Source organism: Pleurodeles waltl, chromosome 2_2 (assembly GCF_031143425.1).
Source record: "Pleurodeles waltl isolate 20211129_DDA chromosome 2_2, aPleWal1.hap1.20221129, whole genome shotgun sequence".
Classification (NCBI taxonomy): domain Eukaryota; kingdom Metazoa; phylum Chordata; class Amphibia; order Caudata; family Salamandridae; genus Pleurodeles; species Pleurodeles waltl.
The window spans coordinates 711,875,740-711,902,685 of NC_090439.1; the positions used below are offsets into that span (position 1 = coordinate 711,875,740).

The following is a 26,946-nucleotide window of genomic DNA, read 5'->3' on the forward strand; positions in this document are numbered from 1 at the left end:
ATTTGTTGTGGTACCATACTATATTTAGGAATTGTGGTGTGGTCTAAGGTGATTTTACCCTGTGAAAAATGCTGACCCTCTGCTGGGATTTCACAAATCATGTTTGGGAGAAAACTGTTTTCTGTTATGATTTTCACATAGAGTTTAAGGAGAGGTGCTCAAGAAGCTAAAATGAAAGCATATTCTCTGTAAATTCACACTATCTACCTCAGCCATGTAAGAGCAAAGTCTGACATTGTATGTCAGTACCGGAGTTGGGGATTATACATGTCTTTCATCACTTTAATCGTTATAGCAGTTACTTTCAAAGAACACATTTAATCAAAAATTAAATCTGACCAGAAGTACAACTCCCATCAAGCAATGGGTGAAGAAGGTATCCACCATTCATATCACGAAAGCATGTCCATTTGTATCCATGAAGTTCCTTACTGTTCCTCTTCCTTCACTGCTACATCAGTTAAGCCACTCACTTTTCCCTTTGCACGTTTCTACATATATATTTACTTGGTTGTTGGTGTGCTAATTTTGTGCATTATTCACTGAGCGCGGTAGGCTTCGTGCCTGATCACTTCCTTTTTTCTGTCAATCGCGGGTTTCTCCTTGTGGGCACACAAACAGCAGGCCTTTTGTGCCCAACTCGACCTGTCGGGGAAGCCCTGTGCACTCCTTCATAGGCACGTAGCACATCTGGGACTTCCCTGTGGACCACCCAGGCACTCCATCCAATCCTCGCTTAACACACGGTTGACTTTCTGGCCGTCCATGCAGGTCCTAGCTCTCAAGAGGCCGTGGACACCACCTTATGGCCATTCAATAATATTGAAGCCTGCACCAGCACGAGGGCTGCCCTTTATTATATATTGTGATTGGGCATTTTTTGAGCCTAACGTGGTCTCTCATAGTGTGCTTTCACCCTCAAAGTATGGAATCCTTCATGGACCACGATTATTCCCAATTCTTTGAAGGGGAAAAAGAATGGCCACCCAAGGGGTGCCATTTTCTTGCAGAGGTGGACAAGTTCCTCTCCCAGGCTATTTATAAAGAACTACCCCCCCCCTCCTCTCCTCCCCAGGACTAAATTAATAAAATTGTAGACAAGACTCCCAAGGTCTTTGGAGAACCCAGTGGGCAGTGGCAGTGCATAGTCGTCTGACATTCTCCATTACTAAGAAGGCCACAAGCACGATGTGGGGCACCTAGGGGGCTTTGACAGACTTTGCAAAGCCTTCCATACAAGTGTGTAGCATGCTTAGAAATGCGCCCTACCGAGAGGATGTGCTACACTGGGATAGCGGCGACTCCATTGGCCCCGATGAAGAACCCAATCATGGGTTCTCTGATGAAGGGGAGCGTGATACAGAAGAGGATATCTTGTCAGAGGATGAGCCCTGCTGCAGTAGGAATCGATGGCCCACTTCAGATATGTTTGAACCTAAAAGCATCTACCACCCTGATCCTCAGAATGGTTCCCAAAGCAAAAGGTGGCAGACTATGTTGCCAACTAGATTGGGTCGGCTTTGGAGAAAGAGGTTCAGGCCCGTCTTTGGGTCAAGTGCCCCAGACCTACGCCCAGTGAAAATGTAGCCCTGACTCCAGAGATCAATAGCAAATTGTCTGCTTGTATGTTGTTTGGGAAGTACATGAAAGATTCTAAGAAGGACATAGATCTATCATGGCGTGCCTGCTAGGATAAGTTGCTGGATATGGTGGGCCCTCTCACCAAGATTATCGAGTTGGTAGAGCAGTCCAGGACCTCAGGTTCGCCAGTGCCCACAGACATCATGGCCAGCTGGGCTCAGAGGGCCATGTACCTTCTGGAGAATGCCAGATGCTTCCTGCCAGTGGAATGAAGCAGATCTTTTCTATTCAAGATTGATCCCAAACTTAGAAAGTTTGGCCACTTCAGAGGCAGGTGAAGTTGAACAAGGAAACTTCTTCAGAGAACGCTTTGCTAAGGAGATAGGGAAGTTTGTAGCGACTATTTCCTCACTGGAGAAGACGCAATTTTCCATCAAGAAACTATTCCCAGGAAGATTTGTTCCAGGGCCGGATGAGGCAGCAGCCACTCCTCCAGCTGTTCTCTTCAGCAAGGCTCCTTTCAAGGGCACAATAAACGTAGCAATGGATGACATGAAGGGAGACAATCAGGGACCTTCTTTCCCAGTAGAGGCTCCGGCAGAGGTGGCAGGTCGAGCAGAGGTGCAGCAAAGACCAAAGCTGCTTTCACTGGTAAGGATTACCTTTTCTTTCCCTTGAAACCTAGGGAGGAGGCTCCAGTGGTTTGTACCCAAATGGAAGGAAATAACCTCAGACTTGTGGATTCTGGAAACTGTACAAGGTTTTCACATAGAGTTTTTGGTCCCCCCCTCTATAGGTAGTTCGTCCAAGGCCTTTGGTTTTGTCAGAGCAGCAGGTGAGTGTTATAGACAATGAGGTGAACAGCCTTTTGGCTGGGGGGCGGTGGTATTTGCAGCTCTTTATTAAACCTAAAAGGGTTCCTAAGCAACATTTTCCTAGTAGAGAAGAAGGGCAAATTATTCTGACTTGTCATAATCCCGAGGGAGATTAACAAGTGGTTAGTGTACCACCGCTTAAAAAAGGAGTGCATTCGCCTTCTGAGTGACATCCTCTTACCAGGGGTCTAGATGGTAAGGTTAGACTTAAAGGATGCATATTTTAAAGTCCCAATATTCTTAGCTCACAGGAGATTACTACAGTTCTGTTGGATGGGACAGGTGTACAAATTTCAAGCCAATCATTTCGGTCTCTCCTTGGCACTGTGGTGCTTTGCAAAGCTTCTCCGCCCTGTGGTGGAAACCCTGCACATGAGAGACATGAGGATGATCATCTAGCTGGATGATAAAGTACTAATGCATCAATCTCAGTCACAACTGATTTACGATGTGAACATGACTATTGCGTTCCTCCAGGATCTGTAGTTCATGTTCAATGACAAGAAATCGTAGCTGTCACCATCTCAAACTATGTCATTCCTAGGATTCATGATGGATTAAAATCTCCCTACCTTCAGTCTCCCAGAGACTAAAGATTCCAAAATAAAAAAGAAACGAAGAAGACAGCTGGCCAGGATTGTGAGGCTTCTTTCTTCTTCAATTCAGGCCATCTTCCCAGGCCTGTTGTACTACAGAGCCCTGCAACCACTCAAGACAGCTCCCCTCAGGAAGGGCATAACATACTCGGTTATCTTTGCCTTCAGCCTAGAGGCCACCATGGAGCTACAGTGGTGGATAGATCGCATGGAGGCCTGGAATGGTCATTCGATATTTGGATCTACCACAGACCTAGCTATAGAATCAGATGCTAGCCGTTGGCTGGGGTACCAGATGCAGAGACATCTCCCTGGGGAGGAGGGGGCAGATGGACGGAAGAGAAACTAGCACTGCATAACATCTGTTTGGTACTTCTGATGGGGTCCTTTGCCATAAAGTCTCCTGCTGCATTCTCTTGAGAATGGATAATTTGGCAGAGGTTCAGTACATCATTTACCTGGGAGGCACTAGATCAAAAGTCCTGTCAGATCTGACAGTGGACTTCTGGCATTATTGCTGGAGTGAAAGATTTCCATAACCACGGAGTACCTTCTGGAAGCGCAGAATTAAGTAACAAATTGGAACTCCAGGTATGTAGCAAACAGCAGCGATTGGAAATTGGACCACAAGATTTTCACAGCACTCATGGACAGATGTGGCTCCTGTCAGATTGATCAATTTACATCCAGATTGAACCACTAACTTCCCAAGTTTATCAGTTGGAGACCAGACCCGGGAGCGACCCAGGAGTGGACGTGTTTCTGCAAGAGTGATCAACTGGGCAGATGTACGCTTTTCCACCTTCTCTAATGATTCCCAAAGTGGCAGCGCAAGTCAGGTGTCAGAAGGCATTGTTAGTGTTGGTGACCCCGATTTGGAGATCACAGGCTTGGTTTCCGACACTGATGGAATTAGCATGGGACTGACCTATAGAGCTGCCATTCTACCCTTCAGTGCTGCAGAGGCACCTGGCTTGCCCTCATCCCCTCATCCTGCAGGACCATCTCAGACTCGATGGAGGATTTCAGGCAACGTTGGCCAAACAACCGACTTTCAGGAGTGCTGCAGGTTTAATCCAGCAAATTTGGGCCTCAGGAACCGCTAAAATGTATCTTTCAGCATGGAACAGATAGAATTGTTGTATGGAGAGACATGTGGACCCCATTGGGGCAGAAGTTACAGATGTTGGGAATTTCCTGGCAGATCTGGCCCATTTGGGTCTTGCTTATCGTACAGTGAATAAGTCCTGATCAGCCACTTTGGTAGGACCCTCCTCTGAACGAAGTCCCGGTGGGAGAACATCCCTGGGTCTGCACATTGGTAAAAGGGATCAGGCTGGCTAAACCCTAGGAACCCAGATACTCAGAGATATGGGATGTCAGCATTGTAATTCATTTGCTCATTACCTGGCAAGACAACCAATACCTGTCTATGAAATAATTATCTGCAAAATTGTTGATGCTTTTGTGTCTGATCTCCTGTAAGAGGGTCTCAAATGTAAGGGCACTGGATGTCTCGTCCAGATTATTCATTCTGAAGGGAGTGACTTTTATTGTTTCTCAGACAACAAAGATGAATACCACTCCCAAACGTTGTGTGTTCAGATGTATTAAAGCATATGAAGAGAGGATGGCTGAGGTAAGGCCTGCGGGGGAGAGACAACTCCTCATTACAATTAAGAGACTTTTCAAGGCAGTATCCATCCTTTCTTTCGCCAGGTGTGTAAGATGGACCATGACAGAGGCAGGTATAGCTGTCCACAGGTTTGGAGCCCATTCCACTAGGGGGGCCATGGCTTCAAAAGCTTTTCAGGTCGGTGACAGATTGGAAAATATCATGAATGCTGCAAATTGGTCATCAGAGTCCACTTTTAAGTAGTTCTTTTTCAAGCCAATTTCAGACGCAGCGGCTTTGGTGGTGAGTAAGCTTTAAACATGCATATTCCTTTACCACGGTCCTGACGTGGAATGAAACATTTCACAGCTAAGTGAAGGAAAGTTTCAATTCTATTAAGGACACAGTAGTGAGGATTATCTCCACCCCTCAAAAAGAAAATATCTAACTTTACATTAAATAAAACCTTAGAAATTCACAGAAAAAAGCAAAGGTTACTGGGATGCTATCCTTAGGTGAAAATGTTATGTAAAACATACAATTTGAAACTATCAAGACCACTGAAATTTACCAGTTATAGTTATCTCAAGTAACTATAACTTGTGCCCTAGAATAACTATAACTTGCGTCCCCGCCATACACAATTTTGTCAACAATGAAGGGATTTCATATGTGATTAGGGATATTATAAAGGTAGTCAATGAGTGTGTCATAATTGATTTATTATGCAAGGATAAAAGCAGGGGAATCGGATCCCCGGGGGCAATTAAGGGTTAGGGAAGGGGCTGCATGCCCCCTTGCCTTAATATATATGTTTTGGCCCCAGGGGATGGGGTCCCCGCAACCTGAAAGCCAACCCTATGCTGCGCACTCCAAAGAATGTGCATAATGTGGGGTTGACAGTCTGCTGGGGGTTTGGTCACAGGGCTGGATGGCAGACCAAACCGTATGGCCAACCCCCTGCTACATACGGTCAAAGGATGTGCGCAGCATAGGGTTGGCTGCCTGCGGGGGTTGCAACTGGAGAATGGCTGCAAGACAGGCCCTATGTGTAATGCAAAAGTTAAAGTAACGTTATAGTTAAGGGAATATGTCAGCATTAACGTTTTGAACAAAAAAATCACAGAAATTCACCAGTTATAATTAGCAGAGCTAACTAAAACTCGTGCCGCCGCATGCACTGCTCATGACCTCACATATTAAATCACTTATGATATGTTCTGTGATATCATTTATGGCATCACTGATGACATTTCAAATGACATTATTGATGACATCACTGGTGACATAACCCAAGCTTTTTTTGTACACATTGCTATGTACACTGGTATAGCATTAGGGCTCAGAATATAAGTACAAAATAGCTCAGAAGAATTTGAGGCATCAATAATGCTATCACAGAAACAACTCCCTTACGTGTAGAAAGCATGTGTGGTGTCTCACATTGAACATATATCCTTCAATTCACGGGTAGCGTAGTTCACATTAACAATCGACAACAGCTATATGGGAAACCCTATTTGCATATGGTGTTCAACCTGTATAAGCCTGTTCAGAGAAAGCCAAGTTCTTAAAAATACTAAACGTCTGTTCCAAAAGGAATGCCCTACTATGGACAGCTTTTATCTGTATCAAACCCCTGACAGTCCCCACACTTACATTAAGAAATGAAGTTGATATAAGTAGAGACCTTGGTACTGTAAACAGTATTTACTCTATGGAGTGAGTTTACTGTGTATTAGACGGTTTGCAGACAGTGAAACTGTCATAAGAAACTCACAACAGAGTATTAAAAAGTATCTTCTAAGAACAGCATACACTCTAATCAGCCTTGGGCAAAAAGGACACTATTCACTTCAAATAAACAATGCCTGAAGGTGCTTAAAATTATACCACCTGCAGCCTTCATATTGTGGTGAAACCTTTACAGACAGCCCATCTTCTGAAGCAAAACAAGCACATGTACACATTTTAGCAACTGGTGCACAAATTCTTATATATTAAGTGGGGATTGTCATGATTCTGTCTAATAACTCAAGGCTGCTTACAATACTTAGTATGTAGTACATAGAATTTGTGCCCTTGGGGACCTCTTTTTAACAGGATCAAAAAAGGTTGTGTGGAAGGTTAATGAGCACAAATTGTCAACTCTCACTTACACACAGTTACTCTTCAGTACAAAGATATATAATGTGTTCAATACCTCTACACACCTACGGTGCATTAGGAGCACATGCATTTTGTAAACAATTACACCGATTAGCTGGACATAGGCTGTACAAAGTTAGGTAGAAAAGTAATATGGTAACTACCCGCCACTATGTAAACTATAAACATACTAGCACACTCATTGGATGAATACAACAGTGACATCATCAATTATGTCATTTGGGAAATCAGTGATGTCATAAATGATATCATAGAACATGTCATGAGTGATGTAATATGTGAGGTCATAAGCAGTGCAAAGCGGCGGCACAAGTTATAGTTAGCTCTGCAGCATACAGGGAGTGCAGAATTATTAGGCAAATTAGTATTTTGACCACATCATCCTCTTTATGCATGTTGTCTTACTCCAAGCTGTATAGGCTCGAAAGCCTACTACCAATTAAGCATATTAGGTGATGTGCATCTCTGTAATGAGAAGGGGTGTGGTCTAATGACATCAACACCCTATATCAGGTGTGCATAATTATTAGGCAACTTCCTTTCCTTTGGCAAAATGGGTCAAAAGAAGGGCTTGACAGGCTCAGAAAAGTCAAAAATAGTGAGATATCTTGCAGAGGGATGCAGCACTCTTAAAATTGCAAAGCTTCTGAAGCGTGATCATCGAACAATCAAGCGTTTCATTCAAAATAGTCAACAGGGTCGCAAGAAGCGTGTGGAAAAACCAAGGCGCAAAATAACTGCCCATGAACTGAGAAAAGTCAAGCGTGCAGCTGCCACAATACCACTTGCCACCAGTTTGGCCATATTTCAGAGCTGCAACATCACTGGAGTGCCCAAAAGCACAAGGTGTGCAATACTCAGAGACATGGCCAAGGTAAGAAAGGCTGAAAGACGACCACCACTGAACAAGACACACAAGCAGAAACGTCAAGACTGGGCCAAGAAATATCTCAAGACTGATTTTTCTAAGGTTTTATGGACTGATGAAATGAGAGTGAGTCTTGATGGGCCAGATGGATGGGCCCGTGGCTGGATTGGTAAAGGGCAGAGAGCTCCAGTCCGACTCAGACGCCAGCAAGGTGGAGGTGGAGTACTGGTTTGGGCTGGTATCATCAAAGATGAGCTTGTGGGGCCTTTTCGGGTTGAGGATGGAGTCAAGCTCAACTCCCAGTCCTACTGCCAGTTCCTGGAAGACACCTTCTTCAAGCAGTGGTACAGGAAGAAGTCTGCATCCTTCAAGAAAAACATGATTTTCATGCAGGACAATGCTCCATCACACGCGTCCAAGTACTCCACAGCGTGGCTGGCAAGAAAGGGTATAAAAGAAGGAAATCTAATGACATGGCCTCCTTGTTCACCTGATCTGAACCCCATTGAGAACCTGTGGTCCATCATCAAATGTGAGATTTACAAGGAGGGAAAACAGTACACCTCTCTGAACAGTGTCTGGGAGGCTGTGGTTGCTGCTGCACGCAATGTTGATGGTGAACAGATCAAAACACTGACAGAATCCATGGATGGCAGGCTTTTGAGTGTCCTTGCAAAGAAAGGTGGCTATATTGGTCACTGATTTGTTTTTGTTTTGTTTTTGAATGTCAGAAATGTATATTTGTGAATGTTGAGATGTTATATTGGTTTCACTGGTAATAATAAATAATTGAAATGGATATATATTTATTTTTGTTAAGTTGCCTAATAATTATGCACAGTGATAGTCACCTGCACACACAGATATCCCCCTAACATAGCTAAAACTAAAAACAAACTAAAAACTACTTCCAAAAATATTCAGCTTTGATATTAATGAGTTTTTTGGGTTCATTGAGAACATGGTTGTTGTTCAATAATAAAATTAATCCTCAAAAATACAACTTGCCTAATAATTCTGCACTCCCTGTAGTGTTAGAAGCGGTGTTAATGAAAAGTAGGGATTCTACAATGAGTTTTAGCAGCCTACTCAAAGCAATATTTTTCCCCTTCACTCAGGCAATAAAGTCACCTTTCTGGTTGTTGGGAAAAACTGGTGGTGCCCCAGGCCACCTCGTGACCTTTTTCCTCTAATTAGCCCTGGTGTAACATGAACTGATTAACGTTATTAACAGCGTCCATACCTTGCAAAAAAGGAATGACATTGAAGTGTAGTCTAGGTTGTAAAAGTAAAAGTGATTTCTGTATTTGATGGGTGTCCTTTTTTTCCTTTAGCTTTCTTTTGCTTCAGGTGTAGTTAGTGTGTAAAGTGGTGCACATGGAGTAATTGATGCAGCAGTAAATATCACATGCATGTTACTGTCAAGCTCCACTGTAATAATTCTTACATTTTTATACAATTGTACATTTTTGGTATTGCATTTTAAATATTGGCTTTTAATATGCTAGCATATCTATGTGAATAACTGTGAAAGTGTGTGGTTTTATAAATGCAAAATTCGACATGAATGAAATATGAAAAATGTTTACTGGAATGTTTTTTTTCTTTTTCTTCAAAGTTTCATGGACGCAATAGATTTTGCTAAAAAGGGAGAGTTTGATGCCTATGTCGCCGTCGGTGGTGGTTCTGTAATAGACACATGTAAGGCTGCCAATCTGTATGCCTCCAGCCCAGAGGCTGAATTTCTCGACTTTGTTAATGCACCTATTGGGAAAGGAAAACCTGTTCATGTGACCCTAAAACCATTAATTGCAGGTAAAAAAAACAAAAACGTAAAAACATAAATCTGTCTGTATGTGTGTGAAATATGAGGAAAACATGCTGTAGCAAATTTTCATTTAAAAGACAGTGGCATGTGTTTTTCTTTTTTAGATTCAGTGATCTAATCTTAATCCAAGGGTACATTAGGGATCCATCCTATCCTGACCCTATTTAACACGCATATTGAACCTCTAGGAGTCACCCTAAAGAACTCAGGCATCCTTTTTTATCAATATGCAGATGATACTTAACTGTATCTAACACTCTCCTTTTCAAACAACATCTCTCACTTTGCCATTACTCTAAATGCTGTTCAAGACTGGATGACTGCCCACCACTGAACATTTAATCCCCCCCCCCCCACCAAACACATTTCTACTAATTTCTTCCTTTCAGTCACAACTACCAGTTCAGTCCTGTATGAATTCAGTCAACGCTCTGAACTGTAAACCTACCACTGTTGACAGTGCCAAATCCCTGGGAGTCATCCTGGACCAAAGAATTAATCTACAGTCTCAAGTCAACAACATGACCTAAGATATGTCACTTAATTCCAGAATTAGATTTGATCTCAAAACCCTGGTCCAAGCACTAGTGCTATCAAGAATAGATTATTCTACTTCCCAGAATCCATCTTGCTTTACTGAAAACAGTTCCACATGCAGCAGCACGCTCTTTGTCTTTAGATCCAAAATTAATTACCACATATTATGGTACTTATAACCCTTGCTTATCCAAAATGGCCTACATCAGTCACAAGGCCCTCCACGCACCTCTGCTCCCCTATACCTGGCTGCAAAGCCTCAACAATCTTTTTGGAGTTGTCCTTCATGGTATTCTGAAGCACTGCTTCTAAAACCCTCTACCTTAAAAAATAAATACTTCTGGGACAATCCTTTTCGGGAAGTGCTACTAGAGACTGAGCTCTGAACCTTTGATACTACAAAGAGTGCTGCAATCCAAACAATATTTTTGTGTCTTGTGCACTATAACTGTAGAAGAAGTGAAAACACACACATAAACACTCATCCAAGCCTCTCATGTCCCATACAGCAGGCCATCCTGTTTGACTACTGGAGGGTAATGGTTATGTGATGTAAAAGTTTTGATAAACTAGCTACTAAACAATGATTGGGCAAATACAGACTTATCTTCTGTATGCTATCACTTGAGACCAGACAGACAATGTGTATGTGGATCAAGCTGCAGGTCAACAGAAAAACCGCTTGGGAAGGACTGCAGAGGGTACACTGGCATAAACCACGTTTGCCACGATGATGGTGCAAGTTATATAAAAATGGAAAGATGGCAAATTTATTTAATGGCGGATGCTATTATGTAATATTGATCTGCATTTCAACAGAATACAGCATGTCGAGTTATTCAACCTGGTTAATTTTTAAGGTATTTATTTACTTTTTGTATGAATGCAACGATGCACGACTACATTCCAGTGTGTTATAGAAGTCTCTTTAACAATAAAAACAATTATTCATAGTAAAAATATGAACATGTTGTCTCTTTCAGGGTAATGGTATTGCACATACAGAAATGCAAGAAGTTACCCATAATTGATTTCTAAGTATAGAACATGAAAAAATTAGACCTGCACATAAAAAGACTGATCTGCAAATAATACCCCATTTGCTTGTCATCTTGGTTCAGTAACAGAAAAATTAGCTGGTAGAGCAATCTATGGACTATTACCATTGGTTTAAAGGTCACCTGGCTCTTAATAGCATGCCAGTGATGCTGCTACAGTATAGTGGAAATATGTTCACCTCTAGATGTGTTCACAATGAAGTGGGCTGCACCGTTCTGTGTTAGACGTGGTTGGAGAAAATTGATTTTGCTGGGAATAAGTAGATAGCATTTCCATAATTCAGCCTCCACTGGATCTCCAAGATGCAAATTTTCCCCACAATTAATGAAAGGAGAGATATAAAAATATCTAGGTGCAAGAAACAGGTCTTGGGTACTCTTCAAACGTGGCTCACAATGATAGATTGTTAATATCAGTGGCAAGAATCCAGACAATTTTAACAGGCACTGGACAAGGGCCCTGAACTGAGGACTAGTTCAGATACTTCAGTATTGAAGGATCATCAGAAATCAGGAGTTTAGTTTTAGATGTATTTAACTAGAGGGAATTGTTTGCCATCCACCATCAGGTAATTGATGAGAAGGTCCCTCACAGAGTGACACGATGGCTTGAAGTGTTTTTTAAAATTCTGTAGCTAAACTGAAAACGAGCTGCATATATTCAACAAGCATAAAAAACGTAACTTCTGGGATGATGAAGGAAGGTGGACGCTTTTAAATATTAAATATCTAAGAGTACAGAATGGATCTTTCTGAAACCCCAGATCTTAAAATGATGAGGTTGGCAGAGAGGTACTCTAGCTTATCCTTCAGAAAGGAGGTTAGCCACTTGAGAGGAATTCCTGTGATGCCCACATCTCAGAGTCTGGTGATCATTATAGAACCCCCATTGTCTACAGTTCTCCTCCGATCATGCAGGACTGTCATGGCTGCTAGTTCGGTTCACCTGCTGATGCAGAAGGCAGCCTGTCTGCAGTCCAGAAGGTGACTGTGATTTGGGTAAAGGGATTTTAGCCAATTTCCCCGAGTGACATTATCCAGGGGACCAGAGGGGTGGAAAGTTTTAATCAACTATTCCATTCTGATCTTCTGAATTTATAGAGCACATGGCTACCCAATGGGCCTCCCAGCGCTGGTAATAAACCTCCACTGATGGTACTGCTTACATGCCGAGAAATTAGAATAGGTATGTTTTAAGCTGTTTTCTGAAGCTGATCTCTGATTTGTCAAGCCTGGTGTGTGTTGGGAGTGCATTCTAGAGTCTGGCTCCCAGATATGCAAAGAAACTTCTTCCACATCTTGCTTTCTTGAACCTTGGGACCAGAAGTAGATTAGAGGAGAATATTGATCTTCTCAGCGTATAGGGAGTCACCAAGCGTTGGATGAGCTGCAGACTTATTTTGTAATTGCACGATGGACGAGTCAGAGAGATTTAAACTGGATTCTCTTCTGGATTGGCAGCCAGTGCAAGCTCTTAATGCTGGTGCTGCTGAGGTGAGCTTGGGAATTTTGTAGAGAGTCTGCACAGCAGCGTTGTGGATTACCTGCCGTCGATTTATCACATATTTGGGACTGCCAAGGTAGACGGAGTTTCCGTAATCCAGGTATGAATTGATTAGTCCCTGGGGTGTCTTCAGTGGTCTCCAACCCACATTTTGCCTGCCGGACTTTCCAAACATCAAGTCTAGGGTGGGACTACATCCCCCCAGACTTCACAGCAGTAAGGCAGGGCAGGAAGGGGGAACCAACATGCTAAAAGCACTCCACAGATACCGCAACGCAGGTGTATTTTCATGGTGGTCTCCAGCCCACAGTGTGCCTGCTGGACTTTCCAAACTTGGAGTTTGGGGTGAGACTGCAGGACGGACTACATCCCCCAGACTTCACAGCAGTAAGGCGAGGCAGGAAGAGGCAACCAATGCTTTAAAAGCACTCAAAGTATCCTATAGCACGGGACGTGTCCAGGCAAAGACCGAGCCAAGAAAGGCCTGTCTGTGGCCGTATTAAGTTTGGGCCAACTCCACCTCTTCATCCGAAGAATTAAACAATTACGAACATCTCCTTTTACTAATAATCTTCTTTGCCTAAGGAGAAGTAACTATGGGCAAACGGATATTACCACAAAGATCTGAAGGGAAAGGAGCAAAGGCAGGGGAGACTGCCAGTGCTATAACTAATTATCTCCCTAATGCACTGGCAATAATTAACAGTGAAATTGTTAAGAAAAAGGAAAGATTGGTCGCAACAAAGAACGCTTTGCATTGTGCCATCAAAGATGTTAACGAAGAGCTTGTTTTATCAGGGGTGGGTCTTAGTACTTCATGTGGCAGTGAAAACATAATATGACAAAAAATATATAATTCTAAATTATTGGGATTTTTTATTTATTATTTTTTCGGTTTGTATTTAGATTTGTGGTGAATTTACCACGGACCTTTCTTCATTTATTTAAATTTTTTGGTGGACAGATTTTTGCAGTTGTCTTCCTTTTTGTTTATCAACATGTTAACCCCTTCTGTGCCGCGGACGTAGTGGTTACGTCCTGCGGCACAGTGCTGCTGTGCCGAGGACGTAACCACTACGTCCTCGGCACACAGCCCAGAGGGAGCGCTCTCGCTCCCTCTGTGGGGTTCCCCCCCACCCCCCCAAGTCAGGGATGGAAGGGGAAGCCCTTCCCCTCCCACACCCCCCCCCAACTCCCCCTGTGACGTCAGCGCGCGAGCGCGCGCTGATTAGTCACAGGGTCTCCCCCATCGCGCTGGAAGCAGAGCTTCCAGCGCAATTGAAAAAGAAATGCTTTTGCATTTCTTTTTCAATCCCATGGGGGAGGCCCCGAGAGGCTTCAAAGGGAAGGAAATGTATTTCCTTCCCTTTGAAGTCTCTCACAGGTTTCAAAAGCTGGATTGCTTGCAATCCGGCTTTTGAAACCCCACTAGACACCAGGGATTTTTTTTTTTTTCTTGAAATTGGCAAAAGGGAGCGACCCCTTGGGCAAGGGTCGCTCCCAGGGGGGCATTTTTTTAGGAAGGCCTTTTCTGCCCCCCCTGGGGGCAGATTGGCCTATTATTAGGCCGATCTGCCCCCAGGGGGGGCAGAAACCTCTAGGCACCAGGGACCATTTTTTTTTTTTTTTTTTTTTGGTGATGAATTCTTTTTTTTTAGGTGGGGAGCGATCCCTTAGGCAAGGGTCGCTCCCCTACGGGGCAATATATATTTAGGCCATTTCTGCCCCCCTTGGGGGCAGATTGGCCTATTTTGATAAGGCCAATCTGCCCCCAAGGGGGGCAGAAACCATTAGACACCAGGGAGTTTGTTTTTGCGCGCGAATGTCACGCAACAAAGCGACCCCTTTGGCAAGGGTCGCTCCCAGGGGGGGCAATTTTTTGGGAAGGCCTTTTCTGCCCACCCTGGGGGCAGATCGGCCTATTATTAGGCCGATCTGCCCCCAGGGGGGGAAGAGAAACCTCTAGGCGCCAGGGCAATTTTTTTTTTTTGTGTTTTTTTTTTTTTGTTCTTTTTTTTTTTTTTAGAGATGGGGAGCGACCCATCAGGCAAGGGTCGCTCCCCTGGGGGGCAAATTGTATTTAGACCATTTCTGCCCCCCTGGGGGCAGATTGGCCGATTTTAGGTCAATCTGCCCCCAAGGGGGCAGAAAACCACTAGGCACCGGGGATTTGTTTTTTGGCGCCAATGTCACGCAGGGGGAGCGACCCCGTAGGCAAGGGTCGCTCCCGGGGGGGGGGGTGGGGGGGGCAAATTAATTTTAGCCCATTTTCTGCCCCCCGGGGGACAGATCGGCCTATTATTAGGCCGAACTGCCCCCGGGGGGGGGCAGAACACTCTAGGCGCCAGGGCAATTTTTTTTTTTTGTGTTTTTTTTTTTTGTTGTTTCTTTTTTTAGAGATGGGGAGCGACCCATCAGGCAAGGGTCGCTCCCCTGGGGGGGCAAATTGTATTTAGACCATTTCTGCCCCCCTGGGGGCAGATTGGCCAATTTTAGGTCAATCTGCCCCCAAGGGGGCAGAAACCACAAGGCACCGGGGATTTGTTTTTTGGCGCCAATGTCACGCAGGGGGAGCGACCCCGTAGGCAAGGGTCGCTCCCGGGGGGGGGGGTGTGGGGGTTGGGGGGAGGCAAATTTATTTTAGGCCATTTCTGCCCCCCCGGGGGACAGATCGGCCTATTATTAGGCCGAACTGCCCCCGGGGGGGGGGGCAGAACACTCTAGGCGCCAGGGCAATTTTTTTTTTTGTGTTTTTTTTTTGTTGTTTCTTTTTTTAGAGATGGGGGAGCGACCCATCAGGCAAGGGTCGCTCCCCTGGGGGGGGGCAAATTGTATTTAGACCATTTCTGCCCCCCTGGGGGCAGATTGGCCAATTTTAGGTCAATCTTCCCCCTAGGGGGCAGAAACCACTAGGCACCGGGGATTTGTTTTTTTGGCGCCAATGTCACGCAGGGGGAGCGACCCCGTAGGCAAGGGTCGCTCCCGGGGGGGGGTGGAGGTTGGGGGGGCAAATTTATTTTAGGCCATTTCTGCCCCCCCGGGGGACAGATCGGCCTATTATTAGGCCGAACTGCCCCCGGGGGGGGGCAGAACACTCTAGGCGCCAGGGCAATTTTTTTTTTTGTGTTTTTTTTTGGTTGTTGTTTTTTTTTTTTAGAGATGGGGAGCGACCCATCAGGCAAGGGTCGCTCCCCTGGGGGGGCAAATTGTATTTAGACCATTTCTGCCCCCCCTGGGGGCAGATTGGCCAATTTTAGGTCAATCTGCCCCCAAGGGGGCAGAAACCACTAGGCACCGGGGATTTGTTTTTTAGCGCCAATGTCACGCAGGGGGAGCGACCCCGTAGGCAAGGGTCGCTCCCGGGGGGGGGGGGGGGGTGGGTGTGCAAATTTATTTTAGGCCATTTCTGCCCCCCCGGGGGACAGATCGGCCTATTATTAGGCCGAACTGCCCCCCGGGGGGGGCAGAACACTCTAGGCACCAGGGCAATTTTTTTTTTGTCTGGTTTTTTTTTTTGTTGTTTCTTTTTTTAGAGATGGGGAGCGACCCATCAGGCAAGGGTCGCTCCCCTGGGGGGGGCAAATTGTATTTAGACCATTTCTGCCCCCCTGGGAGCAGATTGGCCAATTTTTAGGTCAATCTGCCCCCAAGGGGGCAGAAACCACAAGGCACCGGGGATTTGTTTTTTGGCACCAATGTCACGCAGGGGGAGCGACCCCGTAGGCAAGGGTCGCTCCCGGGGGGGGTGGGGTGGGGGTTGGGGGGGGCAAATTTATTTTAGGCCATTTCTGCCCCCCCGGGGGACAGATCGGCCTATTATTAGGCCGAACTGCCCCCGGGGGGGGGGGGCAGAACACTCTAGGCGCCAGGGCAATTTTTTTTTTGTGTTTTTTTTTTTTGTTGTTTCTTTTTTTAGAGATGGGGAGCGACCCATCAGGCAAGGGTCGCTCCCCTGGGGGGGCAAATTGTATTTAGACCATTTCTGCCCCCCTGGGGGCAGATTGGCCAATTTTAGGTCAATCTGCCCCCAAGGGGGCAGAAACCACTAGGCACCGGGGATTTGTTTTTTAGCGCCAATGTCACGCAGGGGGAGCGACCCCGTAGGCAAGGGTCGCTCCCGGGGGGGGGGTGGGGGTTGGGGGGGCAAATTTATTTTAGGCCATTTCTGCCCCCCCCGGGGGACAGATCGGCCTATTATTAGGCCGAACTGCCCCCCGGGGGGCAGAACACTCTAGGTACCTGGGCAATTTTTTTTTTGTGTGTTTTTTTTTTTTTTTTGTTTCTTTTTTTGGAGATGGGGAGCGACCCATCAGGCAAGGGTCGCTCCCCTGGGGGGGCAAATTGTATTTAGACCATTTCTGCCCCCCTGGGGGCAGATTGGCCAATTTTAGGTCAATCTGCCCCCAAGGGGGCAGAAACCACTAGGCACCGGGGATTTGTTTTTTAGCGCCAATGTCACGCAGGGGGAGCGACCCCGTAGGCAAGGGTCGCTCCCGGGGGGGGGGGGGGGTGGGTGTGCAAATTTATTTTAGGCCATTTCTGCCCCCCCGGGGGACAGATCGGCCTATTATTAGGCCGAACTGCCCCCGGGGGGGGGGGGGGGCAGAACACTCTAGGCACCAGGGCAATTTTTTTTTTTTGTTTTTTTTTTTGTTGTTGTTTCTTTTTTTTTTAGATGGGGAGCGACCCATCAGGCAAGGGTCGCTCCCCTGGGGGGGCAAATTGGATTTAGACCATTTCTGCCCCCCTGGGGGCAGATTGGCAAATTTTAGATCAATCTGCCCCCAAGGGGGCAGAAACCACTAGGCACCGGGGATTTGTTTTTTAGCGCCAATGTCACGCAGGGGGAGCGACCCCGTAGGCAAGGGTCGCTCCCGGGGGGGAGGTGGGGGTTGGGGGGACAAATTTATTTTAGGCCATTTCTGCCCCCCCGGGGGACAGATCGGCCTATTATTAGGCCGAACTGCCCCCCGGGGGGGGCAGAACACTCTAGGCACCAGGGCAATTTTTTTTTTGTGTGTTTTTTTTTTTGTTGTTTCTTTTTTTAGAGATGGGGAGCGACCCATCAGGCAAGGGTCGCTCCCCTGGGGGGGCAAATTGTATTTAGACCATTTCTGCCCCCCTGGGGGCAGATTGGCCAATTTTAGGTCAATCTGCCCCCAAGGGGGCAGAAACCACTAGGCACCGGGGATTTGTTTTTTAGCGCCAATGTCACGCAGGGGGAGCGACCCCGTAGGCAAGGGTCGCTCCCGGGGGGGGGGGGTGGGGGGGCAAATTTATTTTAGGCCATTTCTGCCCCCCCGGGGGACAGATCGGCCTATTATTAGGCCGAACTGCCCCCCGGGGGGGGGGCAGAACACTCTAGGCACCAGGGCAATTTTTTTTTTGTGTGGTTTTTTTTTTGTTGTTTCTTTTTTTAGAGATGGGGAGCGACCCATCAGGCAAGGGTCGCTCCCCTGGGGGGGCAAATTGTATTTAGACCATTTCTGCCCCCCTGGGGGCAAATTGGCCAATTTTAGGTCAATCTGCCCCCAAGGGGGCAGAAACCACTAGGCACCGGGGATTTGTTTTTTAGCGCCAATGTCACGCAGGGGGAGCGACCCCGTAGGCAAGGGTCGCTCCCGGGGGGGGGGGGGGTGGGTGTGCAAATTTATTTTAGGCCATTTCTGCCCCCCCGGGGGACAGATCGGCCTATTATTAGGCCGAACTGCCCCCGGGGGGGGGGGGGCAGAACACTCTAGGCACCAGGGCAATTTTTTTTTTTTGTTTTTTTTTTGTTGTTGTTTCTTTTTTTTTTAGATGGGGAGCGACCCATCAGGCAAGGGTCGCTCCCCTGGGGGGGCAAATTGGATTTAGACCATTTCTGCCCCCCTGGGGGCAGATTGGCAAATTTTAGATCAATCTGCCCCCAAGGGGGCAGAAACCACTAGGCACCGGGGATTTGTTTTTTAGCGCCAATGTCACGCAGGGGGAGCGACCCCGTAGGCAAGGGTCGCTCCCGGGGGGGAGGTGGGGGTTGGGGGGACAAATTTATTTTAGGCCATTTCTGCCCCCCCGGGGGACAGATCGGCCTATTATTAGGCCGAACTGCCCCCCGGGGGGGGCAGAACACTCTAGGCACCAGGGCAATTTTTTTTTTGTGTGTTTTTTTTTTTGTTGTTTCTTTTTTTAGAGATGGGGAGCGACCCATCAGGCAAGGGTCGCTCCCCTGGGGGGGCAAATTGTATTTAGACCATTTCTGCCCCCCTGGGGGCAGATTGGCCAATTTTAGGTCAATCTGCCCCCAAGGGGGCAGAAACCACTAGGCACCGGGGATTTGTTTTTTAGCGCCAATGTCACGCAGGGGGAGCGACCCCGTAGGCAAGGGTCGCTCCCGGGGGGGGGGGGTGGGGGGGCAAATTTATTTTAGGCCATTTCTGCCCCCCCGGGGGACAGATCGGCCTATTATTAGGCCGAACTGCCCCCCGGGGGGGGGGCAGAACACTCTAGGCACCAGGGCAATTTTTTTTTTGTGTGGTTTTTTTTTTGTTGTTTCTTTTTTTAGAGATGGGGAGCGACCCATCAGGCAAGGGTCGCTCCCCTGGGGGGGCAAATTGTATTTAGACCATTTCTGCCCCCCTGGGAGCAGATTGGCCAATTTTAGGTCAATCTGCCCCCAAGGGGGCAGAAACCACTAGGCACCGGGGATTTGTTTTTTGGCGCCAATGTCACGCAGGGGGAGCGACCCCGTAGGCAAGGGTCGCTCCCGGGGGGGTGGGGTGGGGGTTGGGGGGGCAAATTTATTTTAGGCCATTTCTGCCCCCCCGGGGGACAGATCGGCCTATTATTAGGCCGAACTGCCCCCGGGGGGGGGGGGCAGAACACTCTAGGCGCCAGGGCAATTTTTTTTTTGTGTTTTTTTTTTTTGTTGTTTCTTTTTTTAGAGATGGGGAGCGACCCATCAGGCAAGGGTCGCTCCCCTGGGGGGGCAAATTGTATTTAGACCATTTCTGCCCCCCTGGGGGCAGATTGGCCAATTTTAGGTCAATCTGCCCCCAAGGGGGCAGAAACCACTAGGCACCGGGGATTTGTTTTTTAGCGCCAATGTCACGCAGGGGGAGCGACCCCGTAGGCAAGGGTCGCTCCCGGGGGGGGGATGGGGGTTGGGGGGGCAAATTTATTTTAGGCCATTTCTGCCCCCCCGGGGGACAGATCGGCCTATTATTAGGCCGAACTGCCCCCGGGGGGGGGGGGGGGGCAGAACACTCTAGGCACCAGGGCAATTTTTTTTTTGTGTTTTTTTTTGTTGTTGTTTCTTTTTTTAGAGATGGGGAGCGACCCATCAGGCAAGGGTCGCTCCCCTGGGGGGGCAAATTGTATTTAGACCATTTCTGCCCCCCTGGGGGCAGATTGGCAAATTTTAGGTCAATCTGCCCCCAAGGGGGCAGAAACCACTAGGCACCGGGGATTTGTTTTTTGGCGCCAATGTCACGCAGGGGGAGCGACCCCGTAGGCAAGGGTCGCTCCCGGGGGGGAGGTGGGGGTTGGGGGGGCAAATTTATTTTAGGCCATTTCTGCCCCCCCAGGGGACAGATCGGCCTATTATTAGGCCGAACTGCCCCCGGGGGGGGGGGGGGGCAGAAACCTCTAGGCGCCAGGGGAATTTTTCTTTTTTTTCTTTTTTTTTTTTCTTTGTTTTTTTTTTTTTAGAGATGGGGAGCGACCCATCAGGCAAAAGTCGCTCCCCTGGGGGACAAATTGTATTTAGGCCATTTCTGCCCCCCTTGGGGGCAGATTGGCTGAGTTTAGGTCAACCTGCCCCCAAGGGGGCAGAAACCACTAGGCACCGGGGATTTGTTTTTTGGTGCCAATGTCACGCAGGGGGAGCGACCCCGTAGGCAAGGGTCGCTCCCGGCGGGGGAGGGTGGGGGTTGGGGGGGCAAATTTATTTTAGGGCATTTCTGCCCCCCCCCCCCCCCCTGGGGCCGGCTGAGCTACAGGCCAAACACCACAGGTAGGCACCTTGCAAAAAACACCTCTGTTTTCTGTGAAAAAATATGTTGTGTCCACGTTGTGTTTTGGGCCATTTCCTTTTGTGGGCGCTAGGCCTACCCACAGAAGTGATGTACCATTTTTATCGAGAGACTTAGGGGCACGCTGGGTGGAAGGAAATTTGTGGCTCCTCTCAGATTCCAGAACTTTCTGTCACCGAAATGAGAGGAAAAAGTGTTTTTTGGGCCAAATTTTGATGTTTGCAAAGGATTCTGGGTAACATAACCTGGTCAGAGCCCCGCAAGTCACCCCATCTTGGATTCCCCTGGGTTTCTAGTTTTCAAAAATGCACTGGTTTGCTAGGTTTCCTCAGGTGTCGGCTGAGCTACAGGCCAAAATCCACAGGTAGGCACTGCTTTTTATAAAAAAATGTGATGTGTCCACGTTGTGTTTTGGGCCCTTTCCTTTCGTGGGCGCTAGTCCTACCCACACAAGTGAGGTATCATTTTTATCGGGAGACTTGGGGGAACGCTGGGTAGAAGGAAATTTGTGGCTCCTCTCAGATTCCAGAACTTTCTGCCACAGAAATGTGAGTAACATGTGTATTTTTAGCCAAATTTTGAGGTTTGCAAAGGATTCTGGGTAACAGAACCTGGTCCGAGCCCCGCAAGTCACCCCTCCTTGGATTCCCCTAGGTCTCTAGTTTTCAGAAATGCACAGGTTTGGTAGGTTTCCCTAGGTGCCGGCTGAGCTAGAGGCCAAAATCTACAGGTAGGCACTTCGCAAAAAACACCTCTGTGTTTTTCTAAAATTTAGGATGTGTCCACGTTGCGCTTTGGGGTGTTTCCTGTCGCCGGCGCTACGCCTACCCACGCAAGTGAGGTATCATTTTTATCGGGAGACTTGGGGGAACGCTGGGTAGAAGGAAATTAGTGGCTCCTCTCAGATTCCAGAACTTTCTGCCACAGAAATGTGAGTAACATGTGTATTTTTAGCCAAATTTTGAGGTTTGCAAAGGATTCTGGGTAACAGAACCCGGTCCGAGCCCCGCAAGTCACCCCTCCTTGCATTCCCCTAGGTCTCTAGTTTTCAGAAATGCACAGGTTTGGTAGGTTTCCCTAGGTGCCGGCTGAGCTAGAGGCCAAAATCTAGAGGTAGGCACTTTGCAAAAAACACCTCTGTTTTTTTTCCAAAATTTAGGATGTGGCCACGTTGCGCTTTGGGGTGTTTCCTGTCGCCGGCGCTAGGCCTACCCACGCAAGTGAGGTATCATTTTTATCGGGAGACTTGGGGGAACGCTGGGTGGAAGGAAATTTGTAGCTCCTCTCAGATTCCAGAACTTTCTGCCACAGAAATGTGAGGGACATGTGTTTTTTTAGCCAAATTTTGAGGTTTGCAAAGGATTCTGGGTAACAGAACCTGGTCCGAGCCACACAAGTCACCCCTCCTTGGATTCCCCTAGGTCTCTAGTTTTCAGAAATGTACAGGTTTGGTAGGTTTCCCTAGGTGGCGGCTGAGCTAGAGGCCAAAATCTCCAGGTAGTCACTTTGCTAAAAACAGCTCTGTTTTCTGTGATGTGTCCACGTTGTGTTTTGGGGCATATCCTGTCGCGGGCGCTAGGCCTACCCACACAAGTGAGGTATCATTTTTATCGGGAGACGTGGGGGAACGCTGGGTGGAAGGAAATTTGTGGCTCCTCTCAGATTCCAGAACTTTCTGCCACAGAAATGTGAGAAACATGTGTTTTTTTAGCCAAATTTTGAGGTTTGCAAAGGATTCTGGGTAACAGAACCTGGTCCGAGCCCCGCAAGTCACCCCTCCTTGGATTCCCCTAGGTCTCTAGTTTTCAGAAATGCACAGGTTTGGTAGGTTTCCCTAGGTGGCGGCTGAGCTAGAGGCCAAAATCTACAGGTAGTCACTTTGCTAAAAACAGCTCTGTTTTCTGTGATATGTCCACGTTGTGTTTTGGGGCATATCCTGTCGCGGGCGCTAGGCCTACCCACACAAGTGAGGTATCATTTTTATCGGGAGACGTGGGGGAACGCTGGGTGGAAGGAAATTTGTGGCTCCTCTCAGATTCCAGAACTTTCTGCCACAGAAATGTGAGAAACGTGTTTTTTTAGCCAAATTTTGAGATTTGCAAAGGATTCTGGGTAACAGAACCTGGTCCGAGCCCCGCAAGTCACCCCTCCTTGGATTCCCCTAGGTCTCTAGTTTTCAGAAATGCACAGGTTTGGTAGGTTTCCCTAGGTGGCGGCTGAGCTAGAGGCCAAAATCTACAGGTAGTCACTTTGCTAAAAACAGCTCTGTTTTCTGTGATATGTCCACGTTGTGTTTTGGGGCATATCCTGTCGCGGGCGCTAGGCCTACCCACACAAGTGAGGTATCATTTTTATCGGGAGACATGGGGGAACGCTGGGTGGAAGGAAATTTGTGGCTCCTCTCAGATTCCAGAACTTTCTGCCACAGAAATGTGAGGAACATGTGTTTTTTTAGCCAAATTTTGAGGTTTGCAAAGGATTCTGGGTAACAGAACCTGGTCCGAGCCCCGCAAGTCACCCCCCTTGGATTCCCCTAGGTCTCTAGTTTTCAGAAATGCACAGGTTTGGTAGGTTTCCCTAGGTGGCGGCTGAGCTAGAGGCCAAAATCTACAGGTAGTCACTTTGCTAAAAACAGCTCTGTTTTCTGTGATATGTCCACGTTGTGTTTTGGGGCATATCCTGTCGCGGGCGCTAGGCCTACCCACACAAGTGAGGTATCATTTTTATCGGGAGACGTGGGGGAACGCTGGGTGGAAGGAAATTTGTGGCTCCTCTCAGATTCCAGAACTTTCTGCCACAGAAATGTGAGGAACATGTGTTTTTTTAGCCAAATTTTGAGATTTGCAAAGGATTCTGGGTAACAGAACCTGGTCCGAGCCCCGCAAGTCACCCCTCCTTGGATTCCCCTAGGTCTCTAGTTTTCAGAAATGCACAGGTTTGGTAGGTTTCCCTAGGTGGCGGCTGAGCTAGAGGCCAAAATCTACAGGTAGTCACTTTGCTAAAAACAGCTCTGTTTTCTGTGATATGTCCACGTTGTGTTTTGGGGCATATCCTGTCGCGGGCGCTAGGCCTACCCACACAAGTGAGGTATCATTTTTATCGGGAGACATGGGGGAACGCTGGGTGGAAGGACATTTGTGGCTCCTCTCAGATTCCAGAACTTTCTGCCACAGAAATGTGAGGAACATGTGTTTTTTTAGCCAAATTTTGAGGTTTGCAAAGGATTCTGGGTAACAGAACCTGGTCCGAGCCCCGCAAGTCACCCCTCCTTGGATTCCCCTAGGTCTCTAGTTTTCAGAAATGCACAGGTTTGGTAGGTTTCCCTAGGTGGCGGCTGAGCTAGAGGCCAAAATCTACAGGTAGTCACTTTGCTTAAAACAGCTCTGTTTTCTGTGATATGTCCACGTTGTGTTTTGGGGCATATCCTGTCGCGGGCGCTAGGCCTACCCACACAAGTGAGGTATCATTTTTATCGGGAGACGTGGGGGAACGCTGGGTGGAAGGAAATTTGTGGCTCCTCTCAGATTCCAGAACTTTCTGCCACAGAAATGTGAGGAACATGTGTTTTTTTAGCGAAATTTTGAGGTTTGCAAAGGATTCTGGGTAACAGAACCTGGTCCGAGCCCCGCAAGTCACCCCTCCTTTGATTCCCCTAGGTCTCTAGTTTTCAGAAATGCACAGGTTTGGTAGGTTTCCCTAGGTGGCGGCTGAGCTAGAGGCCAAAATCTACAGGTAGTCACTTTGCTAAAAACAGCTCTGTTTTCTGTGATATGTCCACGTTGTGTTTTGGGGTATATCCTGTCGCGGGCGCTAGGCCTACCCACACAAGTGAGGTATCATTTTTATCGGGAGACGTGGGGGAACGCTGGGTGGAAGGAAATTTGTGGCTCCTCTCAGATTCCAGAACTTTCTGCCACAGAAATGTGAGGAACATGTGTTTTTTTAGCCAAATTTTGAGGTTTGCAAAGGATTCTGGGTAACAGAACCTGGTCCGAGCCACACAAGTCACCCCTCCTTGGATTCCCCTAGGTCTGTAGTTTTCAGAAATGCACAGGTTTGGTAGGTTTCCCTAGGTGGCGGCTGAGCTAGAGGCCAAAATCTACAGGTAGTCACTTTGCTAAAAACAGCTCTGTTTTCTGTGATGTGTCCACGTTGTGTTTTGGGGCATATCCTGTCGCGGGTGCTAGGCCTACCCACACAAGTGAGGTATCATTTTTATCGGGAGACGTGGGGGAACGCTGGGTGGAAGGAAATTTGTGGCTCCTCTCAGATTCCATAACTTTCTGCCACAGAAATGTGAGGAACATGTGTTTTTTTAGCCAAATTTTGAGGTTTGCAAAGGATTCTGGGTAACAGAACCTGGTCCGAGCCACACAAGTCACCCCTCCTTGGATTCCCCTAGGTCTCTAGTTTTCAGAAATGCACAGGTTTGGTAGGTTTCCCTAGGTGGCGGCTGAGCTAGAGGCCAAAATCTACAGGTAGTCACTTTGCTAAAAACAGCTCTGTTTTCTGTGATGTGTCCATGTTGTGTTTTGGGGCATATCCTGTCGCGGGTGCTAGGCCTACCCACACAAGTGAGGTACCATTTTTATCGGGAGACTTGGGGGAACATAGATTAGCAAAACAAGTACTATTGCCCCTTGTCTTTCTCTACATTTTTTCCTTCCAAATATAGGAGTGTGTGTAAAAAAGACATCTATTTGAGAAATTCCCTGTAATTCACGTGCTACTATGGTCACCCCGGAATTCAGAGATGTGCAAATAACCACTGCTCCTCAACACCTTATCTTGTGCCCTTTTTGGAAATGCAAAGGTTTTCTTGATAGCAATTTTTTACTCCTTATATTTCAGCAAATTAATTGCTGTATACCCGGTATAGAATGAAAACGCACTGCAGGGTGCAGCTCATTTATTGGCTCTGGGTTCCTCGGGTTCTTGATGAACCTACAAGCCCTATATATCCCCGCAACCAGAGGAGTCCAGCAGACGTAACGGTATATTGCTTTCGATAATCTGACATTGCAGGGAAAAGTTACAGAGTAAAACGTAGAGAAAAATTGATGGTTTTTTCACCTCAATTTCAATATTTTTCTTTTTCAGCTGTTTTTTTCTGTAGGAAACCCTTGTAGGATCTACACAAATGACCCCTTGCTGAATTCAGAATTTTGTCTACTTTTCAGAAATGTTTAGGTTTCTGGGATCCAGCATTGGTTTCATGACCATTCCTGTCACTGACTGGAAGGAGGCTGAAAGCACAAAAAATTGCACAAATGGGGTATGCCCCAGTAAAATGCCAAAATTGTGTTGAAAAATTGGGTTTTCTGATTCAAGTCTGCCTGTTCCTGAAAGCTGGGAAGCTGCTGAGTTTAGCACCGCAAACCCTTTGTTGATGCCATTTTCAGGGGAAAAACCACAAGCCTTCTTCTGCAGCCACTTTTTCCAATTTTTTTGAAAAAAACGAAATTTTCACTGTATTTTGGCCAATTTCTTGGCCTCCTTCAAGGGAACCCACAAAGTCTGGGTACCTCTAGAATCCCTAGGATGTTGGAAAAAAAGGACGCAAATTTGGCTTGGTTAGCTTATGTGGACAAAAAGTTATGAGGGCCTAAGCGCGAACTGCCCCAAATAGGCAAAAAAAGGCCCGGCACAGGAGGGGGAAAAGGCCTGGCAGCGAAGGGGTTAATATTGAACTAGGAGGCCTTGTACTATTACTGTGTTTATTTTTACCAGTTAGCAATTGTCTGACTTCTGGAGGACACAGGGGCTTTACTTCCGTGTTTCACGATGGAAGACGAACACACATTCCTGTGTCCGTTTTCTCTTTTTGACAAAGGCTGTAGGTGGGCATGACGGGAAGTCCCGGTTAGCCCTTTTTCGATTGGCTGCTCGACCCACAGCCTTCACCTGTTATTTTTCTGGGTCCGCATGCATTTCCTACAGTTTGGGAATGCGGCCCAGAGGAGGATTGAACTGTCGACTGTTACGGCGCTGGTGTCAGTACACTGCCATTTTGTTCCTCAGTTTATACCTGGCTCGTATATCTTCCCTCATTTACGGGAACATTCGCTAAACAACAAGTTAACTTACAATGGTGACGGCGCCCGTGTAAGTTTCAGGCCATTCACCTAGTTTATGTTTTTTCGTTTTTTTGAGATACAGTTGCCCGATTTTCGAGCTTCTTCACAAATTTATCTAGCCCGGATGTTTTACAAGAGTTCTATTGATTGAATAACGTTTGATGTAGTGCAACTATATTATGCGTCCTCCGTTTTCTCTTTACAGTATAGACCAATAAATGATAGA

General features: G+C 47.0%; 1 protein-coding gene across 3 annotated transcripts in view; it reads left to right on the forward strand.

Annotated features, from left to right (window-relative positions):
* The window catches only part of ADHFE1 (alcohol dehydrogenase iron containing 1), a 300,399-nt gene that overhangs the window by 85,110 nt on the left and 188,343 nt on the right, over positions 1–26,946 (forward strand). For all 3 annotated transcript variants that reach the window (XM_069220269.1, XM_069220270.1, XM_069220271.1), the window contains one exon: positions 9,323–9,519. In XM_069220269.1, the coding sequence (XP_069076370.1) occupies positions 9,323–9,519 (197 nt within the window). The remainder of the gene's footprint in view (positions 1–9,322; positions 9,520–26,946) is intronic.